This window comes from Neolamprologus brichardi, chromosome 10, assembly GCF_056152115.1.
Source record: "Neolamprologus brichardi isolate AB-2024 chromosome 10, ASM5615211v1, whole genome shotgun sequence".
In the NCBI taxonomy this organism is placed as follows: domain Eukaryota; kingdom Metazoa; phylum Chordata; class Actinopteri; order Cichliformes; family Cichlidae; genus Neolamprologus; species Neolamprologus brichardi.
In genome coordinates this window covers 22989056-23011920 of record NC_142113.1, presented here as the reverse complement: position 1 = coordinate 23011920, position 22865 = coordinate 22989056, and the positions used below count along the sequence as shown (strand labels likewise).

General features: G+C 35.7%; 1 protein-coding gene across 1 annotated transcript in view; it reads right to left on the bottom strand.

The window, feature by feature from the left end:
* Nucleotides 1-10560: 10560 nt before the first annotated feature.
* Nucleotides 10561-22865, bottom strand: part of gabrb2b (gamma-aminobutyric acid type A receptor subunit beta2b) — a 57163-nt gene continuing 44858 nt past the window's right edge. Inside the window, exons 6-10 of the mRNA XM_006784992.3 lie at nt 21476-21613; nt 19411-19563; nt 15934-16178; nt 14683-14823; nt 10561-14555 (exon numbers count right to left, since the gene is read on the bottom strand). Of these exons, the coding sequence (XP_006785055.1) occupies nt 14208-14555; nt 14683-14823; nt 15934-16178; nt 19411-19563; nt 21476-21613 (1025 nt within the window). The 3' untranslated portion in view covers nt 10561-14207. The remainder of the gene's footprint in view (nt 14556-14682; nt 14824-15933; nt 16179-19410; nt 19564-21475; nt 21614-22865) is intronic.

Here is a 22865-nt window from a genome sequence, read left to right as displayed (position 1 = left end):
AGATATATACCTATATAGACTTTCTTTTTTTTTACATAAACAAAATAATAACGTAAATATGCAAAGAAAATGATGTTTTATGGAATCTGTGGCTTCATAACCAGGGAAAAAGGACTGTTTTCTATTTACAAAAAAATACGAGTTATAATCATATCTTTGGTCTCTGTTCTTTTGCAGCACTAATTTTTTCCCCTGTGTTTTTTCTATAACGCTGCAAATAGAGATAGCCTTATTAAATCAACTCTGGTGTGTTGCCATTTGTTAGCATATTAATTAACACAACAGGCCAGTGTCAGCACCCTACATCTACTGTTCAAAATTGATTTGGGGATTGTAATATTGACACAGGAGCAGAAAGCTTGATTGAAGCTACAGGGAAAAAAAACTCCCAGCAAAATTCATTAACACACTCCTTGTTAGCTTGTAAACAATAAACAAAACTAGTTGTGTGGTATTAGTTATACGCTCTTGAGAAACATAATATTACCATAGTTTAATTAATAAACTAATTTATTTGACTTCGATGCAGGTACAAACACGTGAACTTTGCAACCTCTCCAGCTGAGGCCCTTTTCTCCATATAGATGGGTAATAACCAATAATGCTTGGTTATTGCTTGCAGACATGCTGAGAATCAGCAAAGAAGCAATGCCAACATGAGACTGCTGCCAATAATGAGCTAAGAGCAGGTACTCACCAGGCACCGTCTGTGCTGCGGTGCCATTTCAGCACTGGCCAGTTTAAATGGCCACACATCTACTAACCAAATGGCCTTCAGGAGGAGCCAAGAGGGGCTGGCTAACTGAGCAAGTAAATGACTCATCGTGCACAGCCACATGGTTTCAGTAAAACAACACACAAAAATAAGGCTAGATGCGTTAGGTGAAGCACATTAGCGTTCACATACAGTATCACATGCATCCTAGACTCCTAGAACAAATACAACTTAACAATACTGAAGCTTGGTAACTGTATGAAAACTATGGTGTAAGAATTGGCAACATAATTTTACAGTTTGGGGTCATCAGTAAAGGTTATGCTTTATTTTGAAATTGTTCAATTTTCCTACCTCTAATATCTATGATTTATATGCAACACTTCAATTAATTAGTTTTAAACTTCTATTTAGCAACAAAATGGGAACTTTTTAGAATTAATAGGGGGTATGTTATATCAGCTGTTAGAAATCCATCCATCCATCCATTCTCTTCCCAGCTACTATAGGGTGAGAGGCAGGGTACACTCTGGACAGGTAACTCAATTCCCCTTCTTTGCAAGCCAGTGTGGCAGAGGACACATTAATGTTGGTGGTCTATTGAGTACACATTATTCTTCAAATAAAAAAAAACAAAACCGTGGTCTTATATTTTTATTATTTATTCATGGGTCCACAATTATGCTAACAAGTAGCATAGCTTCCAAATAATATTCTGCATGAAGTTTGAAAATCAAAATGCACTCAACTGCTCAATGTAGGCACTGAATGGGTCTGTTGAGAATAACTAAAACAGTCCAGTGCATTTTAATGCTAAGAAGATATTTAATCCCTTGTGCAAGGACATATAGTACAAGTAACCCTATGGTAGCAGGGTAACATGTTTTTGAAACCAAAACTTATATAATCCCTTAAATTCCTAATGTTAGCCACATTGTTCAGGTCTTTGTTTATTTGTTTAGGTTTTTTTCACTAAGAAAACTGAGAGCTAAATTCTTTAATTTAAGTGTTAAAATGTTTAAACTTTGTGTTGTGACTGCTGTTGTAATGTTGTATAATATGCAAATCTCAGTGTGAAGGTGCCTTTCCGTGATTGGTGGCTCCAGAGGGCGGCTCATACGGATTGGCTAGCTACCTGGAGACAGCTTATATCATAGGTGCCAAATTTGGCCCGCAGCCTAATCATATTTGGCCCGCGAAGCCATACCAAATTACTATTAGAACTAGCCTACTGGTATTATACAGCTAATATATATATTGTTTAGTATTAAGCTTTGCTTGTTCCATATTCAGTTTTTCAGCAAAAGTTGTTCGAGTCCATAAGAAAAGATTCATTCTTATATCTAGAGGAAGATTTTTTTTTTTTCCAATAAATATTAATGTTAGCCCGCGGCTTTGTTCCAATTTTGAATTTTGGCCCACTGTGTATTTGAGTTTGACACCCCTGGCTTATATGATGTCACCGCCATGGACGGCCAGTCATTTATCCTCGGCTCATCCCAGCCAGCAGACCTTTTGTTACTTGCCCAGCGCTGTTTGCTTATATACAGGAGTAAGTAGGGGTGGACTGCATTTTTGTTGATTGTAGTTTTCTCATGTTTTTCTTAGTTAGGGAGGCACGTTGCTGTCATTTGGTCTGTTTCTTTTGAGAAATTTGTTAAATCCTTGAGATAGGCTCCTTGTTTGTTGTTTTGGCGTCAGCTCCTACTTTTGTGTTGAATAACCTAATGAATCAACATATTGTAAATAAACCATTATCAAACTTTACCAATTGTGTGATGTGGCTGTTTGGGGTCTGGCGAGGATGGATGACCCTTATGTTGTGAACAAATCCCAAACACAATTAGTATATAGTGTGTTTACTGTAGTGTAAAATTTTATCCAGTTCATTCTGTGGTAGCAGTTTATTGTTATTATTATTAGCAGTAGTATTAGTATGCAGGTGGTGTACAATTTACTTTATTACAATAAAACCATGATGGAAGAGAGAGTGAAGCAGGGTAATGTAGTGCATTGCAAATTAAAATGACACATCTGTCAGTTTTAATTTCTCTATACGTCCTACTCTAGTTCTTATTTGTTGTTTTCAGTTACATTTTTGTCCTTCACTTTTTCCGATTTTTATTCTATATTTATCCCTTTTCTCCCATTATATAAATTAAGGTCATTGATGCAAACATGGATTATATGCAGCCCATCCTAATGCAACTGATACTGGGATTTATCTTGTAACACAGGTTGGGTGGACAAATTGTTTGTTCGGTGTTATGCAATTAATCTGCTTTGCCATTTAGAATTTCTTTATTGTTAAGGATAAAATGGGTAAGCTCTATGTATTTGCATATGGATTAGTAGAATGGTGTCAAAATCCTTATGGAAATACACTTGGACATTTTTCCGTTCTTAAGAAAACATGAGTACTATTTTTTCAATTTCTCACCATCATATTAGTATAAATTCTGAGCTTATTCAGTACTTCGTTTATTGGAATAGATTTTTTTGGCTTCAGAAATTTTTCATAGACATAGCCAATAAAAATGAATGCAACACATGAAACTGGAAATTATATTGAAAATAATTTGCCCATGAAAGCAATACTTTATGTATTATGCTTTCACATTCTTAATCCCTGCTAATGTAAAGAGATTGCGGGTCTGTTCTCCCACGCAACCATTTCTGTTCCATAGCTTTTTTTATTCCTCTGGATCTTTTCACAATGAAATTAATTAAAGACACAGGGAATAACGTATTGAAATAATATTCCTGGCAGAGAAAAGTGATTTTATAAATACAATTTCCGGTCCTTTTAATAGCATCAAGTGCTTTGGAAGATTAGGGACAAACAAGGATTCATACATTATGTCTTCATTTACAGATTATCCTATTCAAGTGGATTTGTTCATTAAACTCGCTAACCACAAGGAATCAAAAACATTTTTGTTCAAGGGTGGCACAGAGAAACTTCTGTCTGAATTTCTTTTAAAATTTAAATAATGTTGCTAAACTGGCCTTATTTAATGCTACTAATGTTGTGTAACAGGAAGGATGTTAGTGCTTTTAAGTGGAAGTGGAGCTATTTCAGATATATTCAGCCATGTAATTTAGGGCTAATGTAGCTAATGTACCATTTTCTTGGCACTGACAGACAGTCCAGTCTTTAAGGTTCAGCTTCTTCCTTCACTCGTCTTTCCTATCCACATGGGCAAATTAACACATAATTGTACAACATTTCTGCACAGCTATAGGGCACCCTGTGGGTTTGGTGTAAGCATCTCATGGTGTGGTATTCAAAGAGCCTCTCTTCCTCTCCTCATGCTACTCCCAGGAAGTAGAAGCCATGTTAAAAGAAACAAGTTATTTTCTAAGTGTTCAGTGGGCTTTTATACTGTATACAAGTTATGACATCACTAATCTTGACTTTAGAAAATGGCAGGACAGGAGTGGAGGGAGGAGAGTCTGGATGATGTATCATTTTCCATCTGGTCTATTTTTGGTCACCTTTGGATCTTTACCTAGAAACATTTCCTGGGGGCCGTCATTGTCTAATTTACGTTGTCATATAGACCGTACATGATGTGCTGAATACCCCTGTAAATGTCTGGGCACGGAAACGTAAAATACATACACAAAAAGGAAATTGTGAAACACATCAAACTATTTACAGTATTTGTGTTACTACACTATCCCATTTGTCCTACATATTGCTCGTACCCTTCTTACTTCCTGCTACCCCCTTTGCTATACCTCTGAGGGCAGCTGGTATTGTCAGAAAAATAGCAGAGAGGTAGAAGTAGCCAAGGGTATAAAGCCTGCTCTTTCAGTCCATTTTCTCTCCCTCTAGGGAGCTCCATCTTCCTCATGATTTTCTTGCTGTTTTCTTTTCTTGCAGCCTTATTCAATGCACATTTCAATCAGCCATCCATATAATCCATAGGTAAATTTCATCTGTAGTTTTTCAGGCATGCAGGCCACTGTAGTCTTTGGAGCTTGAAAAAGAAGCCGAGTAGACTTCTTTAAACTCAAGCAGCCTGAAAATTGACTTTTATCTCAGAGAGTTTATAACAACATTAAGGACAATGTTTAAAGAAGTCCAGTCGTCGTCTTTTTCAAGCACCCAACATTGGACATGTAGCAACACATTTGTAAGAACCTTTGCTATATCTTGATGTATGTTGATCAACCAAGTCACTGTCAAAAGAGACTAAATGAGACATTCTGTTTTTTAAAAACATTAAAAATGTCTAACATCAAACAAAAGTGAGAACATAAATAATATTCATAACCAAATATGGATGACCAAGACAATAAAAAGTCATGTATATTTGGTTTGTAAATGTGTTTGTATGTGAATGCATATTTCTATGTACTGTATCTATCCAATCCTTCTGGGTCTTTGCTGGTATGTGATATTCATTCATAATAGAATATACTAAATGCCTACATTCATCAGTTGGCTTTATATGACATTTGAATCAGGAAAATATACCAGATGAGAACTGCTATCGATATTAAGGTGTAGAAAAAGCAGTTTTCCTCACTGGTGATTTTTCTGTGTGAGTGAAGTGAGAAGTGACGCTCTTAAAAAGCACAAGGCGGTAGCTACCTAGTGACAGTCAGTATGACCTTAACTCCATATCCTGAGTAGTGTTAAAAAGAAACCGAACTGCAGTTGTTTGTGTTTATGCTATGTGAACACATGGCCTCGTTAGAAGATGTAAAATGATTACAGAATTTAAACTGGGAATGTCTGAAAATTGTTTTATTGTTGAAAATCTTGAAAAACTGTGCACACTCGTATTCAGCAGATTTGCTTTTTGAATCTTGGGCTTTGTGACAGCAACGTGGGATTTTTATCTACACTCACTTTGTATTTTGCTCACTTAATGAATGCTTTATCAAGATTTCTTTAATTATCTACAGATTCCTGATGTAGATGCATAGCAAAATTGCTTTTACTTTAAATGTGTTTATCGGACCTATATTAAACATATTTCTGAATAGACTGCACAAAAGAGAATAATTAATTAAAGAGCTTAATGTATTCATCTAAGAAAACAAAAAAACATTACTACACAAAGTTGGAATATATGCATTTTGTTGATTAGCTGCCAGTATTTTTTTTTAAATCACTGTTGAATGGAATGAACATTTTTTTCAATTTGTAGGAAAATCTGGCTTTTAGCCCAGAATTTTAAAACAGTTTCTTACAATAGATTACGCTCATTCTAAGACCAAAGCAATGCATTAAGAAAATGTGTTTTCTGCTCCCAAAGTAGACAAATTATTGCAGTTCTAAACGTCCCACAAATGGACATTAGTGGTTGTAGCAGATCTATACATTTGTTTATCTTCATCCAACAACCTGTTTGTACATAAGGAGAAAAGAGTGTGCTTTCATGATGATACCTAATGACACCACCTTATTATCTGATGTGTAATTATTTTAATTCAACCAATGTGTTTCTCACATTAGTACACATCAAAGTCCTCTAATGCATGTACTGTATCGATAAAGGATTAAGATCAGACCTTTTTGGGTCACTGCTGTCCCTTAAGGTATTGCTAATATTTTTCTAGATTATTTAAACCAGGGGTCGGCAACCTTTCTGATGATGAGTGCCATCTATAATTTCCTCAGAAGTCAATGTGCCATAGAATTGCACTAGCAATAAATTTAATAACGCCTTATATTAACAGTTACACACTATATAGAACAACTTTATAGAATTATATTTGTTCGCAGATGTTGGCAGCTATCAGCGAATAGTTTTCAGCTATTTTGAAACAAAAAAAGGACACATTTTATCCATAACAAGAACTCCATAACAGCAAATGCACCATACAACAGAAAATGCAAGTGCTATTTATGGTCTCCTCACAACAATGATAAAAAATAAAATAAACTGGACCAATATGGCATGTTTGTTAATACAGGGATGCTCATGTTAATGTGATCTCTGGTCTCCCACTCAGAGACACAGGTCTCTGAGTGTCCTGCATTCAGAAAGCTACCTGAGGACACTCTTTGTGTGAGAGAAAATCTGCTCACACTGATATGTAGAGCCAAACACTGTCAAAAAGGCCTCTGCAATGTTCTGAAGACAGTTAAACTTGTCAGGTAGTGATGTCCAGCAGGTGAAAATGCAAGTTTCATGAACACGCACAGCTATGGATTACAGCTGCGTTCGTAGTTCTTCAAACCTTGACCCCCACAGAGTCGAGCTTTTCAGTTCAATCAGCTGAATTTTTATGTCCTCTGTGTCCAGCCAGTTAATGCGAGACAAATCCAGCTGCTCATTAAATTTCTGGTTTGATACAACTTGTTGGTATATGTATGATTTATATACATTTTATATCAGATAAAAACTTTGGTTGTAAGATTCAGATAACTATTTATTAAAAGCTAGACATTTTAAATGAGAATAAGAAAGAAAAGTATTTCTTTGTGCCCCCCTTTCCCTGTTAATGAGACCCGCCCCTGCACAGTTACCAGCCGTCAGCTACAAAGGATCCTGGTGTTATTTGTCTCTCAGAAACAGTTCATAACTTTCGGTCCAACTCATTCATGTCACCTAAAAGGTAAACCTGCTTCCCCATCACCTGTTCAGCTCTGATGACTTAGTAAGGACATCTCCTGGTTTCATCTTCATGTTTCCCTCTCACCACATATCCAAACCGATATCATAACTGATACTGATGACTTGTAGACAATAAAGTGAAAGTGAAAAAAAAAACCCTGAAATAAGTACTTTTAAATACAGGTTTATTTAATATTTCATATTACTTTTTGGTCTCTTATCAATATGTTTCGCACAGACTTGACAATAAGTCCAGTATCTTCCTGATTTAAATTCTGCCTATTCTGCAATCCAAACTAGAAGTTTGTACCCTCTTATTTAAAAATCCACCGCTAATGTTATGTCTGAGAGAAATAATCAAATGGGATATTTTCATGAAGTATGAGTCACCATAAGAGCTAAGAATTAGTTTCATTTTCTAACCATAGACAAAATGCATGTTAGAGTTTGGGTGATTTCCTCAACAAGTAAACCAGAGGCAAGACACACATATAAGCACACATAATCACAAGGGCACACACAGTGGGACTGGCTGACAGTATCTTAAGTCTAATCAGAATCTTAATTAGTCTGCTAGCAGCGTCCCATTAACATATATTCCTCCTAATTAACTAGGGACACACACATGCAGAAGAAGAGAAGCAGAGGCACAGAAATTAAAGATGTTTCATGAAGTTACATAATATGGGAAAATAAATTAACAAAGTAGAATAACAAAAGTAAAGCTTGAATCCACCAACCTTATTCTGCCTTTCTCATAGGAAAAGGTCATCTCAATAGATACAGTGGGAAAAGAGCTTTTCAAGCAAAGTCAACAAACACATTTAACCATTACTTTACTCTAGATAATGAAAATGAAGGTGAAAGTAATTGGTCAGTTATCTCACAGGTTAGTGTCAGACAACATCTGAATAAACACAGATTTAATACATAAAGTATATAAAAGGAAAGCTGAGTAGAAGAGTAAGATGTGTTAGGAACAGGGGTACGAGGAACACAGATGACCACAGGCTTCAGAAGATTGTCAAGAATCATTATTTCATGGGTAGGTGCATCAAGTGCCACTATGCACAGATTTGTACAGGAAATGGGCTACAACTATTGCATTCATAATATCAAGCAATTCCTAAACCAATGTCAGAATATTCTTACCTGGGCTAAGCAGAAAAAGAACTGGAACAGATTCTGTAGATGATTGCTAGAGTTGAGTCTTGGATTATCAAAAATTGAATCACATAAGCATTTATATAAAAATGGAAGGTGGGCTTTTATATTAGGATACACTGAAACACACTGAAACACACATAAACACGCGCACATATACTTCCGGTGTCTATATTTATCCAGATGCTCTAACACAAAGTCATACTTTTGTATTACAATTATCCTTCAACACTGAGTCACCATTAAAAAAATGCTGGTATGATATATTGGCTGAACAGTCACTGCTTCCCTTTGTAAGTTTAATCTTAAACTGAAGACTGTGGGTGATGACCAAAAAAGGTGTTGTGGGTGAAAGATAAAAAGACACATTTCACACTTGTTCTAATGTCTTTGTTGCGATGCCAAGCTTGCCTACCGCTCTATGTCATGACTCATGTACTCCTATTCAGAGCCACAAGAGCTCTATTTCTACACCACGGTGGCTCTGTTTCAAATCTCAGCATAACACTCTGCTTGTGTGGAATGGAAAAGGTTATGCATAGTTACATACAATTTTGTTGCTATCACATGCAAGTTCTTTTGATTTATCTGGCTTAGGTTGGACTACAGTCATGTTAAAACATAGGTGTGTGTGTGTTTCATTATAATGGGAAGAGTGTTTAGAGAAAACTCCAGCTCCAGTGAAAATGGGCCCTTTCAATTTTTCATTCAACAAAATTCTTCAGTGGGAAATCTACAGGTGCAGAGGCTTCTTATGGCAGTTTTACTAATTTTACAGATTTGTGTACAATATTCCAAAGTTCATACTCATTAACCTTCTGAAGTGTTGGTATGTGCTTTCCAGAAGATCAATCACAAAAAGAAGCCATCATGTGAAGATATGCGTAGCCTATTTTAGAGTTTAGAAATGTGTTAGAATGTAGAATTATTGTAGAGACACTGACACTGCCCTCGATGTAATAAAGGCCTGTGTGTTAGGAATTTAGGAGTAGATTTCTAGGAGACCCTTCCCCAGTTTGAACTGTGAAAGTGGGACAAAGAGAGGTTAATATAGAGTAGAAATTCCTCAGGGCATGCCTGGGTGGGAGTCTCAAAGTTTGTAACTAAATAACTTTGGTTTGGAAGGGAAATGGACTTTTATGACCCTCAGGAAGGCACGTACATAGAGATATACGCACATAGTGCTTTAACTGTTACGCACACACATCCACGCGCATACACTCACTCACGTGCACTCACATAGACACACGGATACGTGCACACACAGGCACTCACGTGCTCGTGCACATAGACACAGAGTTTGCAGCACACCGTGGGGGTTTTATGATAGGGTCGCTCCTACAAAACTGTGTTTCACAGACAAAGGAGTAAAGATTTTGCAGAGGGACACCGGCCTGGCAAGTCTTCCCTTCTAGAAGAATGCATGCTTAAATGAAGATGAATGAAGATGAATAAAGATGAATAAAGTTTTTGTGAAAATGACTACTGAGTCCGGTGCATCTCTGGAGGCCCGAGGAATAAAAAAGAACCAGGGTAAAACTGATTTCCCAACACATGTCAGAAAATGACCAGTTTTAGCTATATTGTACTGCATAAGCATCAACTGCATTATATGTTGCAGTTGGTCATAATTCAAGTGCATTTGTCTACATTTTGTTAATTTTACACAACTGGGATTACTTGCCATGCATTGAGATCACTCTGCTTTTCCCCCTCATTTGAAATAAGTGCAAAACAGGCATTCTCTGAACTGTATATAATATTTATTATCAGGGAAATAATTTCACTTCCCAAGTAAAGACATAATTTTTACAGAGCTTGTCTTTCAAAAATGTGCAGCTATGTTCTTATGAGTGCTATATACAAGGGTTTTCCAAGGTGGAGGGTGTTGAGAGTGAGTAGGATTGATGCTGCTTGGAAAGAGGTCCAGGGCAGCAGGAGGCTAAGGCTTCTTCTGTGACTATGTGCAGACATACTCAGCCAGAAAGATGTGTCATTTAGGCTTTTAAGATGTCATTCGTTCCAGATTCTCCTAAATAGAATCTAGAATTTCCAAAACCCCTAACTTTCCAGGAATTAAGAAAAAAAAACATTTTCAAACCATTTACAACCATGTATTTTATATGAATTAAATTTTAAACAAGGTATCTTGACAGGATTTCATTATCATACAAATCATTACATTTTCACTATCCCTAAGGGGCAATGCAACCAATAAGCATTGTATAAATATGAAAAATGCTCAAACTTGTTTTACAAGGTTTAGAGAAAAATGGGTTTTGCCATTTTTACATTGGAATATAGAAGTATAAAAATATATGAAACAAAAAAGTGCTGTGAAGTACAAACACACATCCAAACTGTGCTTTGGAAATGCATTGCTATCTGGCCAACATGCACCCACTTCCCACACTCATACTCAGATACATCATGTGTTACAGCACTATTATTAAGATTTGTTTTTAAAATCTGAGTTATCTTTATATGTCTACAGCTGATGTGGATAGAATAACTTTGTTTATTATCGTACTTTAAAAAAAAATATTAGCCATGTCTAGATTGTGGTTATGGTCAAATACTGTACCATACTTTTAATATAGTTACTGTGTACTGTACTGTATCATGAGCATTATATTAAACAGGAGAAGGGAAATAAATTACAGGGAGAACAGATAAAACAAATGCACCAAGCCGCTTTTTTTTTTTTTTTTTTTTAAAGTACAAGTATATTGTAGTCGGTGTTGTTAATAGTGTGAACTGTGCTGACCTGAGATGTTTCACTTTGGGTCTGATACAAGGCATTATTAGCCTCTTAATCACATGACCTTTTGTATTTGTGTGTTTTTGTGTTAGTGGTGGTGTGGTGGTGTGGACTAAGCTGTGTTTAGCTAATTATTGGTACAAAAATCTCGTATACATTTGCTGAAACATTATAGCAAAAACACCCTGCAAAGGAACATCAACTACATTCATCAAGACATGTTTACATTTTGGCAAAAACAAATACTTATTCTCCGATTAATAGCATAAGATCAAAGTGATCAAGTGACATTGTTGAATAGATTATTTACATTACATCTGCTTTTGCATTCTCTCTTTCCATGTTACAATATAAATGCTATTGAAAATCTTTTTTGTTTTTGTTTTTTTTGTTGTGTAGAAAGTTCGTAAGTATTTATTAATATGTATTAATATGTTTCAATTTCTGATTAACAATATATATGTTTGCTATATACATATATAAATATGCTTTTGGAACATGTTCCCAAATTTTTTGTTGAACTCCTCAGAGATTTACACCAACAATCATTTTCTAGTAGATCTCTCTAAAAGTGACCCAAAAAGAGAGCAAGAGAGAGAGAGAGATAGAAAGATATATTAAAACAACAAAGACGACAAATTTTGTGACATAATCACCATAACCATTGAACAAAAATACAATATTTCACTTACAATGCACAGTTTTCAATCTTAAGAAAGCAGTGTGAAATTGACTATTTTGATAATTAACATATAAATACCAGAGCTGAAAGCTCACTTGAATCTGCACTTTATTGATAATTAAAAGTGTGTCTAACTTGTTTGTGAGCTGTTGGAGAGTGACTATAATGGTTAAGTAAATTATTTCTAGAAAAGAAAATTGTATTTTAATAACACCACAAGTAACTATTAAGACATTTTTTAATAAACCTGTAAACATTATGTATATGTATTTGTGAAATGAATTAAACACAAAAACTGAGTGAACATTTGGGAATTAAAAAAAAAAGATTTACTTCTACACAGAGCATGCAGTGGGTCATAACTGTTCTTGGCCACACTTTGATTCAACATTAACATATTAATGCTTAGAGTATTCACTCATGCCTTAAGACTCAAAATGAATATCACTCCAGAGGACTTCAGCAATATGCGCAAGATTGTGTTTTAGGTAAATATCTGAAGTTAGCTTTCCCCTCTTCCACTATATTTAACAATGTTTATGTAGGTACAATTTCGCATGTGAGGCTTTGCTACTCTTTTTTTTTTTTACCTCTAGTTTTGTTTTTGTTTTTTAACAGAGCAATTTGATGATCTAAATAGTATAGAGCTACAGGAAAGGGACTTTGAAACTGGTGTATCGCTGCCCTAGGTTTGTTTTAAATTGAAATTGAAATATATAGTGTAAAAAGATCAATAAGGTTTCTCTTAAAACCACTCCCATGAGCACCAGATGTTAGAAGAACTATTGAGCCTCTATGGCTTATAACAACTTTTGTGCATAATCAGTTGTTCCACATAAATTCCACCTTCTGGGCAGTACTGTTAGCAAGTATTTTGTCATTGTTCTAAATTCATTGTGTATTGACAGCTGTATATTTTGTGATTGTCAAAATATTTTTCAATGTAAAAACAATACATGATAATTTTACACCCATATATAGTATACAAGTCTGGCTTGGGATTAAGATGAATAAATAAACACATTTGAGTCAAAGAAACAGAGAAACAGTCAAAATAAATATTCAAATCGTGGTGTCAGTTGCTACTATAATGACATAATGCTTGTATATTTATGAATTCTATTCTTTCCATCAAACACAGGCACCCATTTAATTTCACTGACTGTTTTTTTTTTGTACAAAACAAGAGACAAAGAAACAATCATTATATCATCAAGCAATTTAAAGCAAACCCATGTATTAAGAATAACAACGATAAACAGATAAGAAACAAATTAAAGGAAAAACAATGAAGTCATTGATCACTGAAGTGGGGAGAACCGGTGGCTTTGTTTTGCTGATAGTGGCATTTTGTGGGAAGGTGGTCCAAAAACTTACCAACCAATAAACCAAACAGAGATTTTGGTTATTAGATTAGAATACAACTAAGAGAATATGTTTTGGATTAATTTTCCATCTCTTCAGCAGAGTTCCACAAAATTGGGGAATGAATGTGAAAATGTACTGAATTGATTTTTGTGACACATGGTGGCCCAGCACCATCTTAATAGATTATATGTTGGATTATCCTTTAATTTGTCATGCATCTGTTAAAATAAATCTCATTTATGTGAATAACAGGAATAATATTGTTTGTTCCCTTAGCTGTCTGACACAGTGGATAGCACCCAACAATCACAATAAACTCACTGTATTTCCTTTTAACATGCAACTCTTACTCAATCAATCTGGAATGTTTTGGTAATTTCCCCATTTTAAAATGATTTTTCAAATAACAAAATCCTAAAAAAGTATATTTCAGGCCCCCGTGTCCCATATAAACATGACATTTTGATATAATTGAGACAGAAAGCCCTATTAACCTGAAACTTGCTTCAAGCACTTTGAATTAGTATCGGTAAAAGTAAATGGTCATTATAAAGTGTCAGCTTATCCATTCATATCTCATTTATATAACAGTTTGGCAATTACTGTTTAGTTTAAATCTAAAGTAATAAAAACATAAGAAACGCAAACATTTTAAATAACGGAAAGATGCACACATCCCATAATACATACAATGTTAAACAAATACTCAGGAACAGGCACCTTATGTTTGTAATCTCTAGTGTAAGGTTTTCACGTGTAAGCCAGCAAATGTTCTTTTCCAAGTTATGACAGATCCAGTCCGTAATTTACCAATTCAGTCTAGCAATTACAAGATCACATGGATAGAAAACAAACAAGATACAAAGACAAAATTAGCAACATATTTGCTGTTTGGTCTTGCCCTCATGAATGTCCTTTTTTTAAAACATTTTTTTTATCCTAATTAACGTAATAAAGCCAGTAAACAACATTAAAGAAAGAAAAAACAGTTGGAAAGATCATCCGTGACCATTTGTCAATAGAGTTTACATCAGACAAGTCAGGGATGGTGATTTTTAGCTGTGAAGCACGCCTCCGTAGTCTGCTTTTCTTTTGAGTCATGTGACGCTCCAATGCATTTCGGCCAAAATTGTGCCTGGCCAGCCCTGCTTTGCGATACTGTAGAGCTGAGCTGTCATATGTCAACATGGTATTCCGTGGGTCATTGAGACCCAGAGCCAGCTCTGAAACACCCATATCGTTCTTAATATCCAGGGTGCCCAAAAGGATGTTTTCATGTGGGTCCATCTGCCCAAGTAAAAGAGTAAAGTTAGTTAGATTCAGGTTTATGTAGTGTTGGGTTTATTTTTGAGACATTGGCATTGACATTAGCACAAAATTCATTTGAAATCACCTGCACATCATTTTCAGATACCTTATTTTTTTGATCACCAAGTCCAATTGCTGCATCATCCACAAAGATTGGTTCCCACAATGACTCATGGCCATCCATGTCACGTTGTTTCATTCTTGCATACAGCGTGTCATCTCTGCCAACTACATTCCCCACCAGCCACTGCAAGGACATTCAAACAAAACAATATTGCTGTGGTTCAGTTGATGGACTGGATTAAAAAAATGTGTTACTGTTACATTTTGCAGTTTATGAAATAATTATCTTCTAGTGTTTCCATTTCAAATTCCATGTAGACATAACCTAAATGGTTAACAGAACAGAATTCCTAAATTGCTATATAGACTGTGCACTCTTTGAAATAGGTCACAGGATATAAATGCAGTTATTTTTCTATTTGGTTCTCTTTGGCATTTTGCCTTGAGTATTTCAGCAGTCCAGGTGCAGCCATGTTATGGTGACCATTTGCATTTTGTCAAGGCAAAAAGCTATCTGTCTCTGAGACCCTCCTTCTCTTTTTCACGAGTCATTTTGGCTTCCAAACACGGGCTACAACAATCCTACTAAGCTGCTTTAACAGTGAATGTTGTTAATTATTATTCTGGACTCTTTAGACAATCGGAATAATCCATTTTCACTGTAAATGCGATTTCATGCATTTTCATGCATGTAGAAGTAAAACATCCGATGTGGTTTGCCTATGTATTCAAATATATGTTTCTAGTTTTTAATTGTTTATGTAAACATTTTTCTGAAAACCATACTAATTCTCAATAAGGGCCCCATTATACCGGTCCTCTTGTGGTGGCAGAGCAGCATTATACAACAAAGTTGACGTCAATTTGACACCAAGTTGCAACAGTTCTGTTGCAAGCCACCCTTTTGCCAATTGTGTAACCCGGGACATTGTACTACTGCTGCCAATGCTGGGTTGAAGACACAAGGATCACATTGGTTCTCATCACCATTTTATTGATTGCAGACTCTACAAAGTGAGATGTTGCAGCAGTTTGAAAAGATGAGACTTTGTGGAAAAAAAAAAAACTTCCAGTTTTGGCTTCTTATTATCTAGATATTATCTATTGTTCAGGAGAATACTGCAGTGGGTACCTTACCTCAGGCGAGCATAAATGGATGTGGCTGTGTGAAGATGTCAACTATGTTGTGCAAAGTGACCAATGCAGTGAGTATACTGGACTCAACAAGTCCTTTCTAAATGCTGGTAGGCAGGTAGATGACCAAATTACAGGGACAAGCTAAGCTATTAGTTACCTTGTTTGGATCCATTCTCATCTTTTCATTGTTGGCCATAGCTGTCTTCTCTGCTGCCTTTTTCTGACGCTGAGGGCCCCGGCCAAAGAAGATGTAGTTTACTAGGGCATACTCCAGCAAAGCCAGGAAAACAAAGACGAAGCAGCCCATCAGGTACATGTCTATGGCCTTGACATATGGGATTTTGGGGAGCGTTTCTCTCAGGTGAGTGTTAATGGTAGTCATGGTCAGCACAGTGGTAATACCTTAACCACAAAAAAACACAAAAAAAGACATTGAGAAATTCAATAGTCAGATTTAAAACTGCAATTTTGCCCTTTGACCTCAAGATCAAGGTCAGAGGTCCAGTTTTCAGAAAATCGTGTCAAACTAATAACTCAAGAAAGAAGTCATACCATAGAGAAATCTACGACAAATCTTGGACAAGTTTGAGTCCCGGTGCCTGTGAGTCTAAGGTCAAGGTCAGAGGTATACTTATACTGAAAATCTTACCAATGCAATAACTCCTGAATGTGGCGATGTAGGATTTTCAAATTGATGCCATAGGTGCATCAACTAATAATCTCAAATGAGTTCAAATCTAAGTGACCTTGAACCTCAATGACAAAGTCAGAAGTCAATTTTTTTAAAAACCTCATGAGTACAATAATTCAAGAAGGAAGGAATATTAATAACATTGTGAAAGTAAGGCCTTCACATATGGTGAAGGCCTTAGTGTATAATATTGGGAAGTGTAAAATCTTCTTAATAATAGTGACCAAATAAAAGAAAATAAAATTGAAAAAAGACTGAGATTGTGGAAAATAGATTTCTTGCAAATAGCAGAGCAAATCAATAATATGTACTCTTTTTTAAAAATGTCAGTAAGAGGGACAAATATAGAAATGTGTGAGGAAGCTTATGTTCTGACAGTTGTGTTCACCTTTCAGAAAAAGGGAAAGCTTGCTGTGCACCATTGGCTGATATGCCTCCAAATACTGGCTGCTGATTCGATTGATTAGGTGACCTTGATCAGTGAAAGTAAAGGGTTTGCCCCATGATTTTAAAAATATGCTTTAGAGAAAGGACCTGAAGTGGAGTATTTTGAAATTCAAATGTCAACCTTGATCTTGTTCATTAGTGGAGAACTCCTATTGAGAAAGACAGTTTTTCCAAAGCCTTCCCAAGCAAACTGTCAGACTATGCATATCAATGTGTTGAGAATTTGCTTATTATGCACGGCACACAAACCCCTGCAAGAGTTATTACATGGCAATTTTTCCCTTTTTTTGTAATTTTTAACACAATGTTCGCTCTTGGATGTACATGTGTTGGGCTTACATTAGCACTGTTCTATTCATATAAAGGAAATAAGAAATGGTAAGAGAAGCCAGATTCTAATGCTTATATAAGAACTTACTAAAATGGTTAAATTACAGTGCTTACGTATCCTCCTACATATGCCTCATTCATTGAAAAAACAGCAGTAAAATTCTAGTGAACAATTGGAACAAAATTTCTTAAGTAGCGAGTAACATATAAATAAATTAGAATACATTAATTTAACAACCATTAAAATGCTGCATTTAAATTAAATGACAATAAGAACAACAACAAAAAATAACATCAAGTACTATAAAAGTGCAAACTCTGCTGAGGCAGTTCACTCATTTCATTTTAATGGAGTAGTATTGTGTTTTGTATATCAGAATTATCTGTGTTTGGCCAAGTTTGTGCACACAAACACTGTATATTCAGTGTATATTTATTTAGTTAATTTTGTTGTTTTTTTTAACGTACTTGTTGTACAGTAAAAATTGGTTAAGGGCAGCACGACGTGTGTTTACTTTGATTACACAAACATTATGTACACAAACTTTATTTTATATTACACTACAGTATATTTCTAACTAACTATGCAGTTCATTTTCTTTCTCTTGCCAATACTTTCTTTAAAGATTTAATACATTTTCGGGTAAACCTGAAAGAAAGGAAGATGTGAAATGTAAAACTGAGATCAGAGGTCAAATGGCATGACCTTACAGTATTCTGTAGGGCCATGATATCCTGTCTCTCAAATGAAAATACCATGAAAACTAGACACTGTTCATATTTTTGTAAGTGAGCAAACCCAGAAATTCAGCAGAAAATCAAATAATAATTCCACCCACTGTATATTCACTGTATATATTATTTGGGGTGATCATGGTTCAGGGGGTTGGGATGCTCATCTTGTAACTGGAAGGTTACCGATTCAATCCCCAGCTCTGTCTGTTTTGGTCATTGTGTCCTTGGGCAAGACACTTCACCTACTGCCTACTGGTGGTGGCCAGAGGGGCTGATGGTGCAATATGGCAGCCTCGCTTCTGCCAGTCTGCCCCAGGGCAGCTGTGGCTACAACTGTAGCTTGCCTCCACCAGTGTGTGAATGTGAGAGTGAATCAATATTGGAATTGTAAAGCGCTTTGAGGGTCTCGAAAAGCGCTATATAAATGCAATCCATTATTATTATTATTATTATTATTATTATTATTATTATTAATGCATCACATTCAAAATGAGCAACATTATCAACTTATTTTACTTTTTTTATATATTTAATTTGATTTTTATAGCATTTAAATTGTGCTAGTCATTGCATCCAGGCTTTAAGAAACATTTAAGAAACATTTTGCAGAGCATCCCAATTAATTAATATAAATTAATACTGGTCAAAATAGGATTCAGACAATTTTCCCAAGCTGTTGTGATAAGAGCTTAACAACAGCACATAGTGATCATGTGATATAGCCCTTACAAGTCCATTTTAATGCCTGAAAGGAGGTCAGGATAAAGTAGATCCTGAATCTAGTATGGTGAAGGAGGTGGCCAAACATTTCCCAATTCTGATCTGCCTCTATTATAAAACATTAACTTTTTTTATTAAATCCCATGCGTGCCTTCCCCTGGACCGCTACATATAGCCCAGTCGTCAATCAGCAAAATTGCCTTGTTGACAAAAGGGAGGGGTTGGGTAGAAATATAGATGAAGCTGAATGAAATTCGGTAAAAAGAAGACAGTGAACCACTGATAAACACAGAGTAGCTCGTTACAAATCTCCCAGGCAACATGGGATTTACATAATCAAGGATGACTGGAGGAAATTGCGGCTCCCCAAAAAAGAACAGACGGTTTCTGGTTTAAAAGTAGAAACAAATCAGCCTAGTCAACCATCATTATAGTTCTATGATTTAACGCTATACTTGATTAATATTTGACCCACTAACACCCACAATACTTGAAAAAGATACAGTAACAGTGTGGTTTATGTGTAAAGTTCAAAATGTTCACAAAATCGAGGAAATAAGCAACTAGAGATAAAATGAGAAAAGACGAACAAGAGAATGTAACATGCATGCTCTTCATTTTTGTATTTAGTACAGCCAGCACACAGGTTGGGCAAGCTTTCAAATACATATTCCCCTTTTATTGGCATATTTATTGTTTTATGAACCTTACCTAGAGCCACTCTGGCAGCAGAGGCATCGTAGTTGATCCAGAAGGAGACCCAGGAAAGGATGGTGATGAGAATAGAAGGCATGTATGTCTGTAGGATGAAGTAACCAATGTTTCTCTTCAGCTTAAAACTCAGAGACAGACGAGGGTAAGAACCTTTGGATAAAGGAGAATAATAATAATAATTAAAAATAATGTTTAAAAAAGAGAAAATGTCACGGTCTGTGGAGACAGACCGTGCGGTGGTGTGTGTGGTGGACCCAGGTGCGAAAACAAATGAGTAGACGGGAGTGAACCTAAACTGAAAGCGAGCCTTTATTATGGCTGAACATAGAGTTCAAACAAAAGCAGAAATACTGTGACTAAACTATAACTAAACTGGGAAACTGATACTGTGATAAACTATGAAGACTCAGAAAACTATGACGATGACTGCAAAGACTGGCCGTGAAAACATGGAGGGGGGGAACACAGACGACGCGACACAGACTGAATGAAACACAGAGACTAAATACACATAAGGGATGATCATGGGAAGTGGAAACACATGAGGGGGAACAGCTAATACACATGAACCTAATGACAGGATAGGGAAAGCGAAACTACACTGACATTAGACACAGACTTTCAAAGTAAAACAGGAAACATGGAGATTAGACGTGACCTGACCTTAACATAACCACACAGACATGACGCATGACAGGTAGACGCACGAACCAGGGAGACTGAGTACAGGAGGAGATGACATAAACAACTAAGAAAACAAAGGGCTAAACAGCACCCTAGAAACCCTAAGCTAGAGCATAAATGAATACAAACGATACATAAAACTCAACACTGGGTCGCACGACCCAGGACCATGACAGAAAAGATGTGAAATGCCAAAGATATCAGGTGTGTGGCAAAAAAATATGAACACAATCATCAGTAATCAGGATCAGTTTGAACCAAGTAATTTAAATTTGTTCTTTCCAATATCACTGACTGATGAGCAACTGTTTTTTTACTACCTTCCTTAAAAAAGGTCATGGCAGACACTCAAAATAAAGCTTAAAAATCTGAAGGCTGAAACATGCTTCATTAGGAAAACAGGGGTTTGTGACCATGTTGATCATGTGGTTCTGTCAATGACAGTGGTGTTCTGTCAGGCCCGAGGAAAAATCTCTGCAACTCTTGACTAAAATTTGTTTTGTGGTATCCACAGGATAAAGTCTAACTTTCGTGATCTTGTGACTTTTGTTCTATGAAGATGAATGAGGACAAATCCAGGTTATTCCTGTATAGCCTGTTATTTGAAATGTCAACATATATGTGATAGAAACAAAATTTGGTATACAATAAAGTCTTACTACAATTGTCCAACTACAACACATTTCTTTGAGGTTTTTCAAATTAGCACTATAATTATGACAGTTTTATAACCAAGCTGTAGCCAGTGAATGTTTGACACCAGGGGAATTCCCTCATTTCTGTACCAGGTAATAAAATCCAGCACACTTCAGGTAGACACTTGGGTAAAGTTTCTTGCATACTAATAGTATACCAATACACAACAACACACATACATACACGCACAAGCAGTGTGTGCAGACAAAACAAGCTTTCATTGGTGCAGCTGCAACATTCATATTGAATTTACGTTATGCTATCATTCAGTACAGCGGCTTTAACTAATTACCAAAAAAAAAAAATCACTGTCCTGCTTACAAATGCTTGTTTGCATGACAAAATTATGAATAGGAAAAACTTGAACATATGAATATTTCATTATATCAGGCAGTGTTCTTTTGTGTTTGCTGTTAAAATGTTATGGTATCATCTGCCTCCGAAGATAATGATTCATTCAAAGATCTGCATGCCTGTTTGTTTTCATGATGTTTAGGATTTCTGGAAATTATTTTTTCATATATATAAGTTGAAACAGTGAAAAAAGTCAGTACTGATAAAGTATGAAACATCGAAACTATTTTATGAATATACAGAGACACTGAGAGATATAATAATGAAGTAAAATTACTAGTAATAATAGTAACAATGATAATGAATCATGATTTTTCTGATGCGTTACCTGTGGAGAAGACAACATTCTTGGAAATGAGCTTATGATCCACAATGGAGAACTGGGGAAGTTCGATCTTGTCTACTCCTGTCACAGCATTATCTCCTCCTCGCCAGTAGAATTCAATGTCATCTGTAGTGTAACCATCTGCGAGACAGTACAAGGAACAAGAATCACTGATTGACAATAAGGTCTCTGTTCACAATCCATCCCATGTCATTCTTGTATATTTAATTAGTAACGATTAGGTTTGCATTTGTTACCAGTTTACAGTCTTTTGACTTTAGATGCAGTCACTGGGCTTTGGTTTACTGGTGAAAAATTCATGGCAGTCCGCAAGGAAAAACTCTTTTATTCATTTGAATTTTTTTTGTAAAAGTATGTGCATTTTAAATATGCTTCCTATTCCTATTTGCTTCCTTCTCCTCAAAAGGCCTGCATAGTGTATATATGGTTTGAAATGTTTTTAAGTTGTGGGTTTGTTTAACTGCTATTATTTTCTAGTCAAAACAATCTACTTTTGTGCTCTTAACACTCCTTGAACCACACATATAACAGTTCGCCATACTGCAACCTTGGAAGAATGAATGCTGGTTATTAATTTTTGAGTAACTAACATATTAATTCTGTGCAGATACAACTTTCTGAGCCATGTGCTTATGGTGAATTGACAATAAAAAAGCAGTGATTATCAATCTGTGTTGTGGACACACTCAGGGGGGAACAGAGCTACTGCATGACTGAAGTAGATGACTGAATGGGGGCATGTTAGGAAAAACTGTCAACAAACAAGGACTACACACACCTCTGCACTGTAATAGCATAGATGAGTAGAAGTTTGACCCAGTGCTCTTATAACTTAGTTTTTAGTTACCTAAAAACTTTAACCCTTAGACTTACTTTGCAATTTTATTTTACTTTCATACTGAAGTTATTGTGTCAAAGTGTTTAGCACATTCAGATTGTCTTGATTCCCATCCCATATGAAATTAACTGCAAGGAATATAGTAAGAGACACAAAATAAATAATTAGTTGAGAGTATATCTATTAATTACAAAATGGTGAAATAAGAAACTTGGCTTTGTAACTATTAACTGGCACAAGATTACAGAACTTAGATAAAACAAAAAAAACCCAATACGTTTTAAATAATAAAAAAAACACGGGGTGACGATATCTATTTTACACTAGCACAAAACCTTCTCTTATGGATTCCAATGTCAGAGAGCACCGCCAGACCAAAAATAAATGAAACTGTTCACGATAACATCAGAGGAGATAGCAATACAATACCAAAGCTATTTAACTGGGATTCTGGCATATCTCCCTGACCAAATCTGACTCCAGGCATTTTTATCAAGCTTATGAAATAATGTCTCAGTTGATTTGTTTTAATGG